The following is a 20,759-nucleotide window of genomic DNA, read 5'->3' as shown; positions in this document are numbered from 1 at the left end:
CCAAGACTTACTGAATTGCAGGAAAAAAAAAAAAAAAAAACCTCAATGGACTACAAGAACGCTCACCAGCTCCCTTGCTGTTCATCAAGAACTACAAGCTGACAGCTGCAATGGCTGATGGTACTGGTAGTCCATTCTTTCACAGTAAACTGAATGAATGACACGGCCATACGAGTGGAGCCGAGCAGTTTTTGAATGACAGTGGATGCGGAGAGGACTACTACAAATAAAAAACACCACACACACACACACCAGAGGGCGCAAACGCCTAGCGCATTACCCAAGATTTATTGTACAAAAGAAACCAATAAGCCAAATAGACACTCACAGAAGACATCTGAGGAAGAGGGAACCAAACTGCAGCCTGGATGTGGACCTTGGGTCACTATTCCACCAACTGACACCAAAGATGGAGCACCATTCCCTCTACTGACACCATCAATGGGGAACTATTCTCCTCATGGATATCAATAATGGGGCACTAAAGCTCCAATTAAAACCAATGAGGGGGCACCGATGCTCAGTGGCCTCCATAAAGCCTGAAGGACAGTAAATTGGCCCCTTGTTTAGAAGGTTTGGAGACCTCTGGTTTGAATCAAGCCTAGTAGTAATACTACACTCATTTATAAAAGTTGGTTATTAGTTAACGTTTGTAGGACAAGCCACTCACCTCATGATCTCTCCCACCAGAGACTTCATCCCATACTCTGTGGCCCACAGCGCCAACGCATGGACAAGGACAGGGGCCAGGTGCTCAAAGTGCTGCAGGAGTTGGATGACTTTCACACTGACACCTAAAAACAGGATGTAGAGAGAATCATGAGAAAAAGAAAAGATGGCGGCGAAAAGAAAACCTTACATAAGCTCTTAACATGCACATTCCACTTAGGCTGGCCATAGATGGAACAACATTTGGCTGGTTAAGGAGCAGCTGCTGGTCATGGATGGAAGGAAATTTGGCTGGTTGGATAGGGACCAGCTGCTGGCCATGGATGGAAGGAAATTTGGCTGGTTGGGCAAGGACCGGCAGCTGGCCATGGATGGAAGGAAATTTGGCTGGTTGGGTGGAAAAGGCATCTGGCCATGGATGGAAGGAAATTTGGCTGGTTGGATAGGGACCGGCTGCTGGCCATGGATGGAAGTAAATTTGGCTGGTTGGGTAGGGACCGGCTGCTAGCCATGGATGGAAGTAAATTTGGCTGGTTGGGTAGGGACCGGCTGCTAGCCATGGATGGAAGTAAATTTGGCTGGTTGGGTAGGGACCGGCTGCTGGCCATGGATGGAGGGAAATTTGGCTGGTTGGGCAAGGACGGGCTGCTGGCCATGGATGGAAGGAAATTTGGCTGGTTGGGCAAGGACGGGCTGCTGGCCATGGATGGAAGGAAATTTGGCTGGTTGGGCAAGGACCGGCAGCTGGCCATGGATGGAAGGAAATTTGGCTGGTTGGATAGGGACCGGCTGCTGGCCATGGATGGAAGTAAATTTGGCTGGTTGGGTAGGGACCGGCTGCTAGCCATGGATGAAAGGAAATTTGGCTGGTTGGGTAGGGACCGGCTGCTGGCCATGGATGGAAGGAAATTTGGCTGGTTGGGTGGAAAAGGCAGCTGGCCATGGATGGAAGGAAATTTGGCTGGTTGGGTAAGGACCGGCAGCTGGCCATGGATGGAGGGAAATTTGGCTGGTTGGATAGGGACCGGCTGCTGGCCATGGATGGAAGTAAATTTGGCTGGTTGGGTAGGGAACGGCAGCTGGCCATGGATGGAGGGAAATTTGGCTGGTTGGGTAGGAAAAGGCAGCTGGCCATGGATGGAGGGAAATTTGGCTGGTTGGGTAGGGACCGGCTGCTAGCCATGGACGGAAGGAAATGTGGCTGGTTGGTTAAGGACAGTCTAAATTTTGATTAGAGTGCGGCCATCCCCATTTGACATAATTCGATTGCTTGTGTGAATAGAAGATTCGATTAATTTTTCTGTTCAGATCTTTGAACCCGACCTGTCTATGGCTAGCTTTAGCCTAGGGTATTTAAATAAAAAAAAAAAAAAAAAAAAAAAAAGGCAGCACAAGAAAACAAGACAGGGTCCTTGCATTTCATCTAAAGTGTCCCTTGTGCTGGTGCCAGCTGTCATAGTTGAACTCCTCAGTCTATGCCAACTATGCCCACCTTTTTAGCCCTGCTCTAAAGTATAACGAAAGGCGTAAAACTTAGTTTTGAATAGAGTGAAGAGAGATTAGAATACCCATTAGAGGTCTTTTTTACCTCTGACCCCCCCCCCCCCCCCCGGTTTACTGTAATCCTTAAAAGTGGAAGCAAAGCCAACATTTTGGGTTTTCCCCAGAATAGCGATTGAGGGGTAAAGGATTCCATTGGGAATGCGCACCAACAAAAGATTTCCTCACTTCCTGTTTTGGCTATGGGACAGGAAGTAAAAAGGTACATTTTGTTAATGGCACACAGATGGCAAAAGGAAATCTTGCAGGGGTTATAATCCTCTCTTACTCTACCAAGAAAAAGCTTTTGGCTATAGTTCTACTTTAATGAAAAGCTATGAATGGAGGAGGGGAAAGTGAATGAAAGGTCCGCCTCATCCATTCATGGAAACTATAGAACAGCCTCTATGAAACAGTGAAAAATATCATTCTGGTAACATTATTGACAAGTACAATGAAAGTATTAAAGTGATTGTAAAGGCAGAAGATGCATTCTATGCATTAAGATGAAAAAAAGCCTTCTGTGTGCAGCAGCCCCCTCAGCCCCTCCCCCAATACTTACCTGAGCCCCATCTAGATCCAGTGATGTTCCAGCAGTGTCTTGGCTGCCTGGGACTCTCCCTCATTGGCTGGGACCGCAGTGCCACACCATTGGCTCCCACTGCTGTCAAAGTCAGCCAGCCAATGAGGGGAGAGCGGCTGGGGCCCATGTCAAGGCTCTGTGTAAATGGACACAGGGAGCTGCGTCTCAGGTGTCCCCATAGCAAGCTGGAGGGGCCAAAAGCACAGAAGGGGGACCCCAGAAGAGGAGAATCAGGGCTGCTCTGTGCAGATCCATTACAGAACCGGGAAGTATAGCAGGTTTGTTTTTTTGTTAAAAATAACGAGAACCTTTACAATCACTGATGACGAGAACGTCTTTATTTCACCGGCCTTTTACATTTTTATCCACATTTACATATAGACCAAGATTTTTAAGTAAAGGTGACATTTACAGGGTTGTAACTGATCAGAAAACGGATTAAAATTAAACCACTTGAAAGTTCAAGCTAGAGTGCAGTTTAAAAAGTTGCCTAAAGAGGAACTGCAGTCTGCTTACATTCATTTGTAATAAAAACCATCTTTGCCGTTCTGAAGCTTCCCTCCAACCACTTTGCATATTATTTTATATATACTGGGATTCTGTACTTGCCAAACATGCTGCAGAAATCTCCCTCCACTGAATCTGGCTGCAGCCATCATAACTGTGGGCAGCAGACAGCTGCTGCCTGTTCACTTCCTGGATTTACAGGAGGCACACCTCCAGCTCTCATTGGCCCTCTTATGACTCACCCCCCGCCCCTCCTAGCAGACTCAGGAGAGAGAGAGCGCGAGCTGTGCATGATGTCATAAGCCTAGGCTAATGACCAGACAGGAAACAGGAAGTGGGCTGTATAAGGGCTCATTTACACTTGCTTTGGCTTCAACAAGGGTTCGGACAGGCTTTGTTAAAGCTCCCTGAAGGTCATTCAAAGCTCCTGTCACTAAATAAAATGGTTAGCTTACAGTCCTGTTTACACCTTGCTTTGGCTTCAAAAATTATACCCCATGTAGCTTCAAAGCCTCCATAGAAGTCCATGGTAAAGTGTGCTTGAAGCCCCACCAAAGCAAGGTGTAAACAAGGACTGTAAGATATCCATTGTATTTAGTGACAGGAGCTTTGACTGGCATTCAGAGAGTTTTAACAAAGCCTGTCCGAAGCAACTTGTAAACAAGCCCTAAGGGATTTACAGGCAGAAAAAAAAGGGGACTGAAGGACCCCTGACCTATTTTTTTAACATATAGGTAAGCCTATACTAAGGCTTACCTATATGTACCTTGTAGTGCGCCGATGTCATCAGCGCATGCGTAGTGAAGAAACGGCCCTTGGTGACGTTTCTTCCCCAGCGTGTGCCGTGACTAGCGGCTCCGGCCAGTCACAGAGCTGGGAGTTTACGGCCTCAGCAGGAAGAGGGGTGAAGATGGAGGCTTCCAGCAGCAGGGACATCGCTGGGCTTCCTTTGCATACTAGCCCATTACGCTTTTACTTTGCAGAGGAATATAGAGCAGTGATCATCGACTCCTGTCCTCAGGACCCACCAACAGGCCAGGTCTGCAAGATAACTGAGATCCATCACAGGTGATATCATTTGCTGCTCAGTGATTGTATTCTAGTCTGCATCTCCCCCCCAAGGTAATACATAAAACCTGGCCCGTTAGGCTCGATTCACATCTATGCATATTGCTTTTGAGCGTTTTTGGGGTTTGTTTTGTGATGCTTGCCAAGTTTTTGAGCAGCGTTTTGCGTTTTTTTTACAGTTTTTTTTAGACTGTATACAGTTTTTTTTTTTTTTTAAAAAGCCAAAAACGCTGCACTTGGGTTTTTGATGCTGGTCCATTGAATTCTATCACATGCAAAACACTGCATTTTGCATGAAAAAAAGTCCCTGACCCTTTCCAAAAATGCAGAGGTACAAAAAGGCATTGATGTGAACATGTTCCATAGGAACCCATGTTAAAAAATTCCCATGCATTTCTGCAAAATGCATCAAAAAACACGCTAGTGTGAATGGAGCCTTAGTGGGCCCTGAGGACAGGAGTTGATGACCGATAAAGGAAGTAAACCCTGATGGGTTTTATATCCTCTAACCCCTTCCTGTTGACCGTACGCATATATGTGGCCTCAGGAAAGTAGGCCCTTATCTGTGGGGCCACATATATGCATTCCTCTTTGTGCTGGGACAGAGATTGGGCTCTCGATGAGAGCCCCGCATCTTGTACTAACAATCAGGACCTTGGTCTCTCAGTTCCGGGTCGATGGGCGGCTCATGGTGGCCAATGTGAGAGCCACTGTGTTTACTTCCTGTTCTGACTGCCAGGGGGGGGGGGGGGGGAGTAAACAAGTGTGAACACACAATATTTGCAGAAGGAAATGTTTGCACAGGGGCTAGCACTTCCGCCTACCAGCACTGGGGTCGTTGGTTTAAATCCCAATTGCCTGGGTTTCCTCTGGGTACTCAGATTTCCTCCCACATGCCAGAGGCATGCTGAGAAGTTAGATGGCTCACGTCTGAAGTGTAAGCTCCTTGAGGGCAGAGACCGATATACATACCATACTTACAGCGCAGTGCAAATGGACAGCACTATAAAAAAAAAAGTACCTGTAACAAATAAAACGAGACTACAAAGCACTGTACCCGTGTCCTTGTGTGCAACGCCCAGAACTGTGCCACACATGCTCATAAAGTCTGTGAAAATGAATGCAGATCATAGGGAAAAAAAACAAGACAAATGGGAGAGAGTCAGAGATGCTCTGTACGTTGTGAACCAATCACAGGGATCACAAGGATAAAACACGAGCTGTAAGGCTCGGTTCACACTGGGGCGACTTGTCAGGCGACCTAGTCGCCTGACAAGTCGCCTCCCGTTCTGTGCTATGGAACCGTTCTAATTGGAGCGACGCAAGTCGCTCCGACTTAGAAAAAGGTTCCTGTATTACTTTGGGGGCGACTTGGGGCGACTTGCATAGACTTCTATGCAGAAGTCGTCTCGCAAGTCGCCCCGCAGTCGTTCGCAGGTCGCCTCGCTGAGGCGACCTGCAAGTCGTGCCGCCCATGTGTGAACCGAGCCTAAAGAGAAAGGCAGCAAATGCAACTAATCCGAATGATTGTCAGGGAAACAGACACACCCACTTTTCATCATGCCAACTTAAACTTTTTTTTTTTAACAAAGTTTTTTATTGAATAAAAGCATAAAGAATAAACAATCGAAACAGTGTGCAGTGGTCATAGTGTACAATATACATTAAGGTAGAGGTTACATATCCAACATTAAATCCCTTATATAATCATTAGGAGTGAATCCAGGGGGATGATGGTGGGGGGAATATATAGATAATAGTCTGATTACTTTCCCTCTACAACAATAGCATCACTTCTTGAGGGGTAGAACGACAGCATCAACATCACCCACGTTATGATTAGGCACTATAGATTTATAAGTGGGAGTCACTGTCCTTTGCATGGGCACATACGGAGTTCGGTAAAGTGGCATGGGGTGTTGTTCCAGGAAGGGTCCCAGTGCGGACAGGAGAGAGGGGGGGGGGGGGGGGGGGAATATCAGTGTAGTGAAATGTCATGATATAGTAGGCAGTGTAACGATTTCATGGTTTTTAGCGTGTTTAAGGTCAGTGTCATCACTATTACAGCGTCAAGTTGAAGGTTGTTGTTCCTGACAATTGATTCCCTATTCTAAGGCCAGGTGCTCCTCACATACCCAGGGGTCCCAAATTTCGAATTTCTTAGGGCAATTACGACCAAGATATGTTAACTTATACATCGGAAGGTCATTATTAATGAGATTTTTCCAGAGACTTGATGGGGGAACAGAACCCTTCCAATGTAACAAAATCGCCTTCCTGGCATAGAAAGCTGCGTAAAATATAAACAGCTTTTTAGCCCGGGGAGCATCCAATGTGTCTACCATTCCAAGCAGCAGGGGTATCGGGTCACAGGGAACTTTTAGTTTGCCAACTCGATTTATCGCGTTAATTACCCCTTTCCAGAAAGTATAAGTATATATATATATCTCTCTCTATCTCTATCTATATCTCTATATCTCGGCATGACCAAACCACATGGAAGAAGGGGCCCTCCTCCGCTGTACATTTGGTACACACCAGATTATTAGTAGGGGTGCAACGGATCGTTGCCGATCCGTACGGATCACTCTCCGCGGATCGGCACACCCGCGGAGCACTCTGCGGCCTCAGCCATAGGTAAGGCCGCGGCTTCGGCCTAGCTCCGGCCATCTTGGTACACCCGGAAGCGGCCGCTGTCTCAACAGGAAGTGATGTTTCGTCGCCATCTTGCTACACCCCACACTCCTGCACAGTACAATAATGATAGAGTGAGAAGGGGGCAAGTGGACATCTTGTTACACCCACCAGAGTTTTAGATTTCAAAGCTATTTTCAACACAAAACCGAGCTTATATGCACAAATACTGTATTTATACATATAAGCTCGGTTTTGTGTTGAAAATAGCTTTCAAATCTAAAACTCCGGTGGGTGTAACAAGATTTGTGTTTTTTTTTTTTTTTTTTTTTTTGCTGATCCGAAAATGATCCGATCCGTGAGATTTTTGATCTGTTGCACCCCTAATTATTAGTGGAGTATATTTTGGCTAAACACTGAGGGAAGAAGTAGGCCCTGTGCAAGAATTTTAGTTGAATGAATCAGTCTCTGGCAGATATCAGAGGGAGATATTGCTGAATACCCTCCTCCCAATCATCATCGGCCAACAGGGGTATATCTGTCTGCCAGACGGAGAACAATTGCGAGACCTTAGAAGTGTCCAGACCTGCTAGAGCTGTGTATAAATTAGATAAGATTCTCTTTTCACTTTCCTCGCTCAGTAACCGTTCAATCCCAGTGGTTCCAAGCACCGGTGGCGTGAGGAACTGGGAGTGATACGCGTGCCGTAGTTGCAAGTATCTGAAGAACATGTTGTTGGGTAGCCCTTTTTGCTGCTTTAAAATGTCAAAGGGAAGTAGGCCATCCTGCGACACTATGTCCGCCACGGTGGTTATTCCATAGCGGGCCTATATCGCCGGATCCGGGATAGTTTGAAAGTGTGGCAAACGCGGGTTCCCCCACAACGGTGTGCGGGGGGGACGGTCAGCTGTCCACACCCCTGATTCTGCCTCTAACATTTTCCCAAACCTTCAGGGTGGTCTTCATCGAGGGAGTAACATTAGGGTTAGATCTGGGCCCTCCATGAATCAGATTTCTCAGTTCTGAGTAGGAGCCCAGCAAAGCCGCCTCCAGGGTGGGGGCAGGGTTCGCTGGCTCCTCAGACAACCACCAACGCAGGGTGACCAGCACCGCAGCCCAGTAGTACTTTAACATGGTAGAGCAAGTCCCCCAAGTGAAAGAGGTAGCTGCAGAGTAGTTTTGGAAATTCTAGGTATGCTACCATTCCAGACAAATGCAGTGATTACGTTGTCAAGTTTAAATATAAAAAAAAAAAAAAAAAAAAAGAGTATTCGGTATGTGTACCGGTGTCTGTCTAAAAATGTAGAGAAATTTAGGCAATATGGACATCTTAATCAGGTTGACTCTACCTACTGGGGTCGGGTAGCGTTTTCCAAATAGCACATCTCTAAGTCAGCATAGACATTATGGGGGACAAGTTAAGAGGAATAAACTGTGTCAAGTCTGTATCTCTATCCCTAAAGATCTAAATTGTGAGACTTTTTTTTAAAGGGAGTGTTGGCTGGTATCGAGGCTTCCCCTGGGTGTACCGATTTATTCCAGTTAATGCAGACACCAGAGAACCCCCCAAAAATATTGATAAGAGACAAGGCAGCCCCCAGAGAGTCATTGGTATTCTTAAGGTATAGTAGGGTGTCATCTGCATATAGGGATATTTTTCCGTGTACCGAGCCTATCAAGATACCGTTAACTAAAGGAGGGGATCGAAGGAGAATTGCCATCAGCTCTATGGCCAGGGCGAAAAGGGCAGGGGAAAGTGGGCAGCCCTGTCTGGTACCTCTATGCAGATAGAAGGGTGGCGATATTGTCATCCCCGTACGCACTCTGGCCCCTGGAGATTTAGAGGGTTTGCACCCAGGATATAAAATTTAGGGCCAAGACCAAATCGACGCAGGACCTCCCACAGATAACTCCATTCCACGGAATCTAATGCTTTCTCAGCATCCAGGGAGGCCACTGCGTCGAATTCCGTCAAACATTCCTTAGCACCTATAACCGTGTACAGTCTACGAAGATTAATGTCTGTCCCCTTACCCGGCATAAAACCAGTTTGGTCTTCATGAATCAAAGTATGTACGACTTCATTAAGTCTTTTAGCTAAAATCTTGGTAAGTATCTTGGCGTCTGCATTAAGTAGGGAGATGGGACGGTAAGAGGTGCAAAGATCAGGATCCTTGCCTGGCTTAGGAATGACCACTGATTGCCTCTGCCATAGATGGCGGGAGGGTGGAGTCCTTCAGGGTCCCCATGATCATCTCGTGCACTCTGGGTATTAATTGTTTCCCGTGTTGTTTGTAAAATTCAGGGGGGAAGGCCATCCGAGCCCAGAGTCTTCCCTGCCTGAAGTTCACCTATGGCCTGTTTCACCTCTTCTACCGAGATGAGTCTGTCTAAGTGGTCTTGGGCCTCTTCACTAAGTGTAGGGAAGGCAAGTTGGTCAAGGAAGGAGTCCAGCTCCCTCTCAGAGTAGCCTGCCTTAGAGGAGTACAGAGATTTGTAGTATGACGCAAAACAGGCATTGATGGCAACCGGATCATTTAAGAGTCCCATCTTCAGCCCTAATATGGGCAATAGTACTCGTTGGTTGCTGCTCCCTCGCCAACAGGTGCCCTGTTTCCCCCCCCCCCCTGTTCAAAAATGCGCTGTGTCTGTGTTAGCCAGTCGCTTGCTCTGGGGACACGCCCTCTCCTGAGCCATGCTCTGAATGAATGAATGATTTGTAAAGCGCGGCAAATGCGAACTGAATCGCCTCAAGGCGCTAGATGTATTCTCTGTAGTCCGCTGCTAGAAAAGGAAGGTCTTTAGTTTTTTCCTGAAGGCCTGATGGTTTTCTTCCATGCGGATGTTGGTTGGGAGAGCATTCCATAGTCGAGGTCCTTGGACTGCAAATCTTCGTTCTCCCTTTGCTTTGTAGTGGAATTTGGGAATGATGAGGAGGTTTTGGTTGGCTGATCGAAGACTGCGATTCGGTGTGTAGTGTTTTATTTTCTCCCGGAGATATAGCGGAGCATTTCCTTGTATACATTTGTGGGTGAGGCAGAGGGTCTTGAATGTGATCCGATTCTTCACAGTTAGCCAGTGTAGGCTCTTTAGGGAGGGGGAGATGGATTCCCAGGGCTTTTTTTCTGTTAACAGTCTTGCCGCCGTGTTTTGGATGAGTTGGAAGCGACGCAAGCTGATATTGTGGTAGTCCTACGTAGAGCGAGTTTGCGTAGTCGAGTCGGGAATTGATGATTATTCCCAAAACTGCCGCTTTGTCTTCTTCTGGGATGAAGGGGATGAGTCTGTGAAGCAGGCAGAGGAGATGGTGGGATCCGCTCACCACTGATCCTATTTGTGCATCCATTGTCATTCCTGAGTCAAAGATAACTCCGAGACTCTTGGCTTTGGTGCTTGGAGAGATGGTCTGTCCGAGGATGGAGGGAGGTGTCCACGGGGTCTTAGTTTTGGAATTTTTGTTGGCTTGCAGGAGAAGAAGTTCGGTTTTTGATCCGTTGAGTTTAAGGGAGCTACTGGTCATCCAGTCATCTATTAAAGTGAGGCATTTCTGTAATTGCTGTTGAAGATCTTTTTGTCCGTTGATGCGGAGGTAGAGTTGGGTGTCGTCTGCGTATGAGTGGAAGCTGAGGTTGGTTTTTCTGATGATATTGGAGGAGTGGGCGGATGTAGATGTTAAATAGCACTGGTGACAAGGGTGAGCCCTGAGGGACTCCACAGGAGACTGCCCGAGATTCCGAGGTGAATGCTCCTAGTATCACTGTCTGGGAGCGATTCTCTAAGAAGGATGTAAACCATTTTAGGGCAGAATCTGTAGCTCTTGCAACTTCTGAGAGGCGGACAAGTATTGTGGTCTACTGTATCGAATGCTGCGCTGAGGTCTAACAGTACCAGGAGACTCGGTTCTCCCTCAGCTCTGTGTCTTATAAGAGAAAGAGCCGTGCCTCTGCCCACCCCCTGCTCTCTACCAATTGGCTCACTGGCTGTGATTGACAGTAGCAGGAGCCAATGGCTTACACTACTACTTCAGCCAATGAGAAATAAGAGACCTGGAAGAAGCTCAGCTCTTGTGCCCATCAGTGGATTGAGAGGGAGCTCAGGGGGCCGCTGCACACAGGTTTTTTTTACCGTTGTGTATAGAATGCATGACGGTAAAACACCTCCAGCCTTTCAGGGCTACCCATTCCAGGTCTGCTTACCACAGCAGAAATTGGCAAGTTATCACACTTTGAATGACAATTGTGGGGTCATAAAACACTGTACCCAGATGACTTTAACACACACACACACACACACACACACACACACACACACAGCTCTTTTGGTGGTATGTAACCACTTCAATAACAGGCACTCCCCCCCCGCCCCCTTCCTGCCCAGGACAAATTCAGCGCTGTCGCACTTTGAATGACAATTACACAATCATGCAACACTGTACTTACACTAAATTTTTAAAATTTTCTTCCCACAAATAGAGCTTTCTTTTGGTGGCATTTGATCACCTCTGCGGTTTGAATTTTTTGCACTAAACAAAGAATACATTTTGAAAAACACAAAAAAAAAAAAAAAAAGACTGAAGGGCACTGATAGGCGGCATTACTGAGTAGCATCTGAAGGGAACTGATTGGCACTTATGGTCACTGACAGGCGTTGTGGGGCACCTCTGATGGGGCTGCACTAATAATCAATGTGCTGATTATTAGTGCAGACCCCCCCCCCCCCCCCCCCGACAGGGAGAGCCACCGATCGACTGTCAGCGTGAACCGAGGAAAGCCATTCACAGACACTTCCTGGCTCACGCGATGATCAGCTGTGATTGATCGCGTGACAAAAAACCTCAGAGGCCCCATACCACAATCGGAGTTGCAGTGTGTCAGACGGACACAGCACCTCCGATCGCCATGCTGCGCGTCCCAGCTGGTTATCCCGATCAGAATAACTAAAGCACTTTGTTGACGTCATATTGCTATATGGCCGGGGGGGGGTGGGTGTAATGGGAGCGGTTAATCACCTTTGTGGTTTTTGCTAAACGAAAAGACCAAAAAAAAAAAAAAGTCATAGTTTGCAAAATTTTATAACAGGTAGGAGACACTGATGAGGTGGCGCTGGTGGGCACTGATGGGACCACACTGAACATTGTACCCGGTTAGCGCCTCTTCTCCCCTCCTCATTGCTGTCAGCGTGAGGAAAGAAATACCAATTACTGGTTTGTGTTCACGTCGCGATCAGCTGTCATTGGACACAGCTAATCATGTGGTAAAGGGCTGCTGCGACTGGCCTTTACCCCCAATCGGTGATCAACGAAGGACGCAGAGCGCAGGCAGTGCAATTACAGGACGTCCATGGACGCCCCTCCCAGCAAAGTAAGCCTGTAGCAGTCTTTTGGATATAGTTCGGGCGGGAAGTAGTTACAAACTTTTTTTCACTCTTACCTATAGGTAGTGGAAACATCTCCTAAACGAGCGCGTAGTAGTGGTAGTACGCCGATGTTGTCGTCGGCGCATGCGCTGTGACGAAAAGGACCCCCATGTCGTTTCTTCCCCAGCGTGTGCCGTGACTGATAGCACACGCGAGGGACAAACGTCACGCGGCTTTGGCCATTCAGAGCCAGAGTCTGCGGCCCCAAAAGGAAGAGGGGTGAAGGTGGACGCAGCCTGCATAAAGGACAGTGCGGGCTTAGTTTGCAGGCAAGTGTCACATAATGGGCTAGTATGCATTGCATACTAGCCCATTATGCTTTTAATTTGCAGGGAGCAAAAGAGGAAGTAAAACCCATCAGGGTTTACTTCCTCTTTAAGCATCACATTTCCTGTACTTACTCAGCGTATCATTGGAGCGTTTTACAGCCACTCCCAGGAGGTGCGATAATGCCTCCCACAGCGGCTTGTTCTTCAGAGCCCCTATACTCGGATTTTCCATCATCTTGTAGCAGCAGCCGGTTACCATGCTGAAGAGAAAAAAAAACAAAAACACACCCCAAACAGGTCAGATAGATGAAAGGCAAATCATTTCACTCAGATTTCTAGCTGATGTCATAAATTTTGCCATCAGATTACCAAAGATATATGTGCTCACATCTCCCCTTCACCCATTGGTGGGTGATGACCTCCGCCCTGCCCCCTTATTGGTCCCCACACTTCCTGTAGGTCCCCTCAGTCTCTGCACACTCTGACTTCGGAGGGCAGGATTGGATGAGACAGACCCGCCATTAAACTGCTGTAGGTCTGGCCTTACAGCGGCAGCGAGTTACTTCTCCACAGCCACCAGGATTACAGACCGGGGGCCACGGGCAGAGACCACACCCAGAGGAAGGAGGAGTCACATTTGCCTTTTTGTGTCATCACACGGCAGAATAGGTTAAAAGCAGATTACGTTAAAATGGTTAACCCATAGCCCACCATACACCGCTAACAGAGGCGACATATTGGGTGAAGCAGTGCCAGCGCTCTGACTGGGCACCCAATGCAAGATCTGCATACAGCACACATGCCCGCTTTTAAGTGTCCGCTGGAGAGCCGAGGGTCACTCATTACAAACAAAACATGGCAGGCATTTGCACCCTACACAACGGTCACTGTGCTAAATGGTCAGTGAACCCAAATGATCAAATCTTTCTTCTTACTAGCAATTGGAGGGACATCTCTCTGCCATAAAAGAGGGAAAGCCGGCCATAGACGGTGTGAGTTGGTTCATCTGGCCGAGACTCAAACTGAGTATTTGATTTGCTCCGTATACAGCCGGCCAAAGTTCAACTTTTGCACCTATGATACAACCATATTTAGGGTGTAACCTGCAGCATGGTGCAAATGCCCCGCACCCTCCCTCGACAGCAGCTGTGGCGTTTAAAATCGACACGCCTGTGCTGGGCTCTGACTGCAGTCACATCACTCGTTTACAGGGGGATCTGTGAAAGAATGAACTACAAGTCCAGTCTGCTGCTGCGACAGACGGTCTTATAGATCTCAATGGACTGTGAATGTGGTAATCAGAGCACCCAGTCCATTGACTCTTCCTCCGGCTGACAGCGTGTACAGAAGTAGGGGAAGAGTGCTGGACGAAGATTTTGCAGCAGCCCAACATTAAACACACCATCCACTGATTGGAAGTGTAATGCTTTGCAGGCTACAATAAAAAAAAAAAAAAAAAAAATAATTGCACTTTTTGCAAAAACATGTGCATTATACTTTTGGTTTTCCCTCCAAGGCAGTGGTTCTCAACCCTACTAGTGCTGTTGTCCCTCGATAAAATTTCCCAAGTTGTGGGGACCCCTAACAGTAAAATTATTTTCGTAGCGTGGGGTGTCAGCACACAAGGCAAGACAAGTCATTTGCGCCCCTAATGGACATTTAGCACTCCTCGAGTCCCTTCCACTTGTACGGCATTAGAACCCCTTATGGTACATTTTAGGATGTAACACTCCTCTTTGTTCACCTGTCTTTCCCTTTTATCTCTCTATCCTAAATTTCTTTTTTTTTCCCCATCCCTCTCTAGCCGTCTTTCTTGTTCTCCTATTCTCTCTCTCCTTTTTTGTTCCTTCCCCTCTCTTCCTCTCCCTTCCATGTACTCTCTATTTTTATTCCCTCTTACTCCTTGGTGGGGGTAATGGGATGAGTGGCAGTGCTGGGGGGGAGTTGGGACCAGTGTCAGTGCTCTGATCAGTCTATTTAGGTGCTCTTGATGAAGGTCATCTGCTGATCTGAGAACTGTAGTGGGGAACTTTTGTCATCTCTAATCCCAGATAGTGTTACTCACTGTGTCCCTGACTTTGTGGTGTCTCGTAGCAGTGACACCTTTGCCAAAATCAAGAGATAGGGTCTCCTCCAGCCCCTCCCACTTCACATTCCTCACCAATCAGCTGACCTCTAGTCTCTGCCCTCCAGCCATGCCGTGAACTGAATGGGCGGTGCGAAGAGGCTGAGTGGGTGGTCGCGGGCTCCAGGAACAGCCCAGCTGGGCGGCCACGAAAAGGCTGGAAGAGCAGCGTGGGCTTCGAGAACAGCTCAGGATTCGGTGACCCCTGGCAAATTGTCATTCGACCCCCGAGGGGGTCCCGACCCCCCCAGGTTGAGAACCACTGCTCTAAGGGGAACCTAGCCTTTACATATTTTTTTTAATGACTTCTAAGTGCAAAGATGTAGATACCCCAGATCTCTTCCGTAACATGTGGTTAGTAACTGTGGGGTTGACTTACTAAAAACTGGAGTGCGCAGAATCTGGTGCAGCTGTGCATGGGGGCCAATCAGCTTGTTCAATCAAAGAGGAACAGTCAAGTAGCTACAAAAACTGTATCTGCTGACTTCTAACACACACCGCCGTGATGTAACCAACTTACCCCTTCACATGGACTTCTCTCCCCAGCACCAAAACTCAGTAGGCACCCCCCCCACTGCAAAAAAAATATGCCAAGGGGGCTGATGAAGGCCTCAAAGCACAACTTACCTTTTGGGTGGAGCTCCACTTTAGGCTTGGGAAAAAAAAAAAAAAAAAAAAAAAAAAAAAAAAAAAACCCACACCTGGAAGCCGATTGGCTGCAGTGAACAGCACCAGATTTTGCATTCTAGTTTTAGCAAATCAACCCGTGTTTAACTAGGATACATAAACCCCCCCATCCCCCTTCCCACAAATAAAAAAAGGGACGGACCTGATAAACTCCTCCTCGATCAGAGACATGCTCCATAGTCTCCGGATGTCTAGTTGGAGAAGGTGTGTGATGGTCTGCAGGACATTTTCTCGTTCCGTTTCCCAAAGGAAGCCGTCAGCTTTGGACTTTGCCTTCCTTCCCTGAGAACAAAGAAACATTAAAAGTAAGGCCGTCATTAGAGAAATACAAGGGATGCCCCTGGTGAGAAACTCCTGATTACCTCTGGGTCAGAAATTGTTTGCTGGTAAGGACTTTTCTCAGCTGTATTACCGGTTCATGATTGACTTGCTGGTACGCCGACTGTCTTCCCAATCATTAAAATGTACCAAAGCCAGTAGAGCCAACAAGACAGCCAGGCAACAAGCAGCTGCAGAAGGTCAGTAATGGTCGCCTCTTTGTTTCCACAACTGGTTTCCTTTAGAACACCCCCACACTGAACTGCCATAGACTGGGCAAGCCTCTTACCTTACCACTGGGCTCCACATTCCCCAACGCCGCTTTGTAAGTCTCCACCTCAAAGGCCTCAACCAAATGTACAAGGAGAAAGCAATTCATCTTCAGAGTATTGAGCTGAGTGTTCTTATCCGCCTGAGACAGCGACAGATCCTCCAGGACTGCAGGGAGCTCAGCGGCATGCTGGGAAGTGGCTGGAAGAAGATGGGATGGAAGATTTAGGCTGAACAAGGAACTCTAATCACATGTCTGGAATAAAAAGACCCAGTCACATGGTCTCTACCCCTCTTACCAGCCAATGTAGTCATTACAATCCGGCAAAGGAGTTTGTGTCTGTCTAGATTAGTCTCCATAACTGTTGCCCTTTGCCTTTATCTGCAGGGCACCCGCCCTGCCCACCCAACCAGAGATGTATGGTTTATACTCCCACTGACACCAGGAAAATTTCTACTTCCAATGGCCAGTCTGGACCCTCTACAGTCTTGAGGACAGAGAACTGGCCCTTTGTTTAGGAGTTTGGAGACCCCTGGTCTACATGACTCTACAATATATTAGGTTACAAAGAAAGCTAGATTTCAGAACAGTCATGGACAGGTGACCTCAACATGATTATAATCTGCAAGTGTCTACATAGAAAGCATCTTAGTTCTTTAGTAAATAGAGAGGATTTCCCCAAGGTGGTCCTACACCAAAGATTATAAAATGGAGAAGTTGTGGATTTCCAAAGACATGAGCTCACATCTCCCCCCGTTATCTCTGTCAGTGAGTGATGAGCTCTGCCCTGCCCCCTGCTGGTCACCGGCACAGTCTGTAGGTCCCCCTCGGAATCTGCACACTCTGACTTCGGAGGGCAGGATTGGACGAGACAGACCCGCCATTAAGCTGCTGTAGGTCCGGCCTTACAGTGCAGCGAGTTACTTCTCCGCAACCACCCAAGGATTACAGACCGGGGGGAGGGGCCACAGGCAGAGACCACACCCAGAGGAAGGAGGAGTCACATTCGCCTTGGACTCATCATGTGGCTGGAGAAATTATTTAAAGAGCTTTTGCAGATATTATCCTTGCCTAGGAGAGGTTATATTCTCTACACAATTACATAACAAGCTTGGTGGTAAAGGGAATCACGATAAGAGACATTTGATAACAGAACACCTCCAGTAGAGGAGAGACCTACCTTTCACAAGGAGCTCCAGCAAATCTTCTTTCATAGAGGCATCAATGGTGCGAAAATGGCTGGAAGAAATAGGAAGTCAGAATAGGATAAACCCCAAAGTATAAAATCCCCCCCCCCCCCCCAGCATGTTCCCTGCGCCCCCCCCAGCCTTACAGTAAACACTAGGGATGCACCAATGTCTTTTTTTTTAAAGGACGAGTACAAGTACTGATACTTTTCTTCAAAGTACTCGCCGATACTTTTATTTATGTCATGTGACAGCGGCACTAAATTGCAGCACCGATGAGGCGTGGACTGTCCGTTTCTTTTTCGCAATGCTTTTTTTTTTGGGGTGGGTGAGTGGATGGCATCAGTATTATTTTTTACATTTAACATCTATCAGCCCTGTTGGGGGGGGTTATTGGGGAGAGATCTCCTCTTTGAGGGAAAGGGACTGAGGACACAGATTCCCCAGTCCCTTTCTCTGCGGCCTCAGCTGCACTGAAGATGAATGGAGAGGAGACAGAGGCTCCTCTCCATTCATAAACTGAAGCAGAGGAAACAGTTTACGATGCTCAGTTATGAATGGACAGTCAGTGATCATCACCGACTGCATTCAGAAAAGGAAGGAGCGGTAAATTACATTACTGACTCCTTCCCTCCGCTCTACATCCTGACAGATTCGGGGGGGGGGGGGGGGGGGGGGGGGGGGAGACAGGACGACCGGAGGACACCATTAACCCAGAGAAAAACCCAGGGAGGAGCACAAAGGACAGTCGGTGGTGATCGGTGATGCGATGGGGGCTGTTACAAGCACTGATCCCCCCCCCCGTATAGCCTTTTAGTAAAGCAGCTGACAGCCGTGGGAGGGAGAGGAGGAGAAGCAGCTGTCAGCATCTTTATTGAAAGGCTATAGGGGGGGGGGGGGGGGGGGAATCAGTGCTTGTAACTGCCCCCGTCTCTGCACTGATCAGCTGCGCCCCCTGCTACACTGAGGATGCCTGGCCCAGAACAAGTATTGGATCAAGCATTGGAGCATTTGCACAAGTGCCGATACTCGTACAAACGCTTGGTATATCGGGAAAGAAAAAGAAGAAAGAAGAAAGAGAAGAAAGAAAGAAGAAAGAAGGAAAGAAGAAAGAAGAAAGAAGAAAGAAGAAAGAAGAAAGAAGAAGAAGAAAGAAGAAAGAAAGAAAGAAGAAAGAAGAAAGAAGAGAAGAAGAAAGAAGAAAGAAGAAAGAAGAAAGAAGAAAGAAGAAAGAAGAAAGAAGAAGAAGAAGAAGAAGAAAGAAGAAGAAGAATTCACTGAGCGATTCTACATCCAGGAAAGTCCATAAAATACCGCCATGATTTCTGACGCCATCAGATTAGAAGACCACCTTCAGTATTATCTATAAACCTTGTCTTAGTAAATAGAGGATTTCCCCCAAGGTGGTCCTTCACCCAAAGTCTATAAAATGGAGAAGTTGTGGATTTCCATCAGATTACCAAAGACATGAGCTCACATCTCCCCCCGTTATCTCTGTCAGTGAGTGATGAGCTCTGCCCTGCCCCCTGCTGGTCACCGGCACAGTCTGTAGGTCCCCCTCGGAATCTGCACACTCTGACTTCGGAGGGCAGGATTGGACGAGACAGACCCGCCATTAAGCTGCTGTAGGTCTGGCCTTACAATGGCAGCGAGTTACTTCTCCGCAACCACCAAGATTACAGACCGGGGGAGGGGCCACGGGCAGAGACCACACCCAGAGGAAGGAGGAGTCACATTCGCCTTGGACTCATCATGTGGCTGGGGAGGAAGACGCCTTCCTGCAGAAAGTTGGAGGAGATACTTACTATAGCATGCTGTACAGCGCATCAAAGTGCTGAAGGACGCACTGCGGACCCTGAGAGCGGAGAGACACTTTATAAAGCTGAAAGGGGAAAAAAAAAAAAAAGTAGTGAATTAAAAAACACAAAAAGCAAATTCCGGAATACATAAAATAAATCATCTAAATCTACATAGAGGCGAAAACATTCCTGAACTTTTCTACTTCCAATAAAATTCCACACACTCAAGGAAGGGCAACAAAGCGATACTTGAAAATCTTCATAGGTGACGCTTTAAAAGAATTCTCAGGTAACATGTTTAGAGTTACAGAGGAGATCTAGTGCTAGAATTATCGCTCTCGATCCAACAATGCCTTACATGTGTGGTGAGATCCCCATTTACACATGTGACCCAAGTATGCGTTTCCTTCTGTGCAAAAACACAGAGGGATAGGGGCGCCTTTATTTATATCACTTTTCTTCCTAAAACAAGGAATGAAGATGTCTCATGTAATAGAAATAAGAGATGACAGGTCCTCTTTATGGAGATCTCATGTAATAGAAATAAGAGATGACAGGTCCTCTTTATGGAGATCTCATGTAATAGAAATAAGAGATGACAGGTCCTCTTTATGGAGAGATCTCATGTAATAGAAATAAGAGATGACAGGTCCTCTTTATGGAGAGATCTCATGTAATAGAAATAAGAGATGACAGGTCCTCTTTATGGAGAGATCTCATGTAATAGAAATAAGAGATGACAGGTCCTCTTTATGGAGAGATCTCATGTAATAGAAATAAGAGATGACAGGTCCTCTTTATGGAGATCTCATGTAATAGAAATAAGAGATTGACAAGGTCCTCTTTATGGAGATCTCATGTAATAGAAATAAGAGATGACAGGTCCTCTTTATGGAGAGATCTCATGTAATAGAAATAAGAGATGACAGGTCCTCTTTATGGAGAGATCTCATGTAATAGAAATAAGAGATGACAGGTCCTCTTTATGGAGAGATCTCATGTAATAGAAATAAGAGATGACAGGTCCTCTTTATGGAGATCTCATGTAATAGAAATAAGAGATGACAGGTCCTCTTTATGGAGATCTCATGTATAGAAATAAGAGATGACAGGTCCTCTTTATGGAGATCTCATGTAATAGAAATTAGAGATGACAGGTCCTCTTTATGGAGAGATCTCATGGTAATAGAAATAAGAGATGACAGGTCCTCTTTATGGAGAGATCTCATGTAATAGAAATAAGAGATGACAGGTCCTCTTTATGGAGATCTCTCCTCTACCTTTCAAAGCAAAAGCGGGGAGCACAAAACACACACAAAGATCTTACGCAAAATAAAAAAAAACAACATGTTTACTTCCGCCCTCAACTGGAAGTGATGTCATGACGTGGCTCCAGTCCTCCTGGATCATAGAGGTGATCAGAGATGATCTCACTTCTACGGCCGGCTGTATGAACGATCGGATCGTTTCCCTTGAGGCTCACCGGCTAGAGGTCGGGATCTCCCCTCCCACTGCTTATAAAAGGCGATCCAGCAGCTAAACAGCCACTTGTATCACTTTCAGGAGAAACAGAATTGTGAGCTGGCTGAGTCACTTCACCTATAATCCCGACAAACCATTCGCAACACATTATATATTATACTGTATATGGTGTTCTGCCATTCACTATACAAAGGGCACGAAGGGGG

At 46.9% G+C, this 20,759-nt stretch overlaps 1 protein-coding gene and 2 non-coding genes across 4 annotated transcripts in view; all 3 read right to left on the bottom strand.

Moving 5' to 3' along the window:
* NCAPD2 (non-SMC condensin I complex subunit D2) overlaps window positions 1-19,146 on the bottom strand; it is a gene marked incomplete at its 3' end in the record, with an annotated part of 53,064 nt that extends 33,918 nt beyond the window's left edge. The window contains 6 exon segments of one of the 2 annotated variants that reach the window (XM_073595417.1): window positions 671-794; window positions 12,817-12,944; window positions 15,639-15,778; window positions 16,104-16,285; window positions 17,266-17,324; window positions 19,078-19,146. In XM_073595417.1, coding sequence (XP_073451518.1) covers window positions 671-794; window positions 12,817-12,944; window positions 15,639-15,778; window positions 16,104-16,285; window positions 17,266-17,324; window positions 19,078-19,085 — 641 coding nt within the window. 2 annotated transcript variants of the gene reach the window in all.
* LOC141107010 (small nucleolar RNA U85) lies at window positions 13,040-13,346 on the bottom strand. Its single transcript, XR_012235775.1, has one exon. It is a non-coding gene; the product is annotated as a small nucleolar RNA U85 (small nucleolar RNA).
* Window positions 18,719-19,031, bottom strand: LOC141107013 (small nucleolar RNA U85). Its single transcript, XR_012235777.1, has one exon. It is a non-coding gene; the product is annotated as a small nucleolar RNA U85 (small nucleolar RNA).
* Window positions 19,147-20,759: the final 1,613 nt, after the last annotated feature.

Source organism: Aquarana catesbeiana, linkage group LG08 (genome assembly GCF_042186555.1).
Source record: "Aquarana catesbeiana isolate 2022-GZ linkage group LG08, ASM4218655v1, whole genome shotgun sequence".
Taxonomy (NCBI): domain Eukaryota; kingdom Metazoa; phylum Chordata; class Amphibia; order Anura; family Ranidae; genus Aquarana; species Aquarana catesbeiana.
This window is presented reverse-complemented; position numbering and strand designations above follow the sequence as displayed.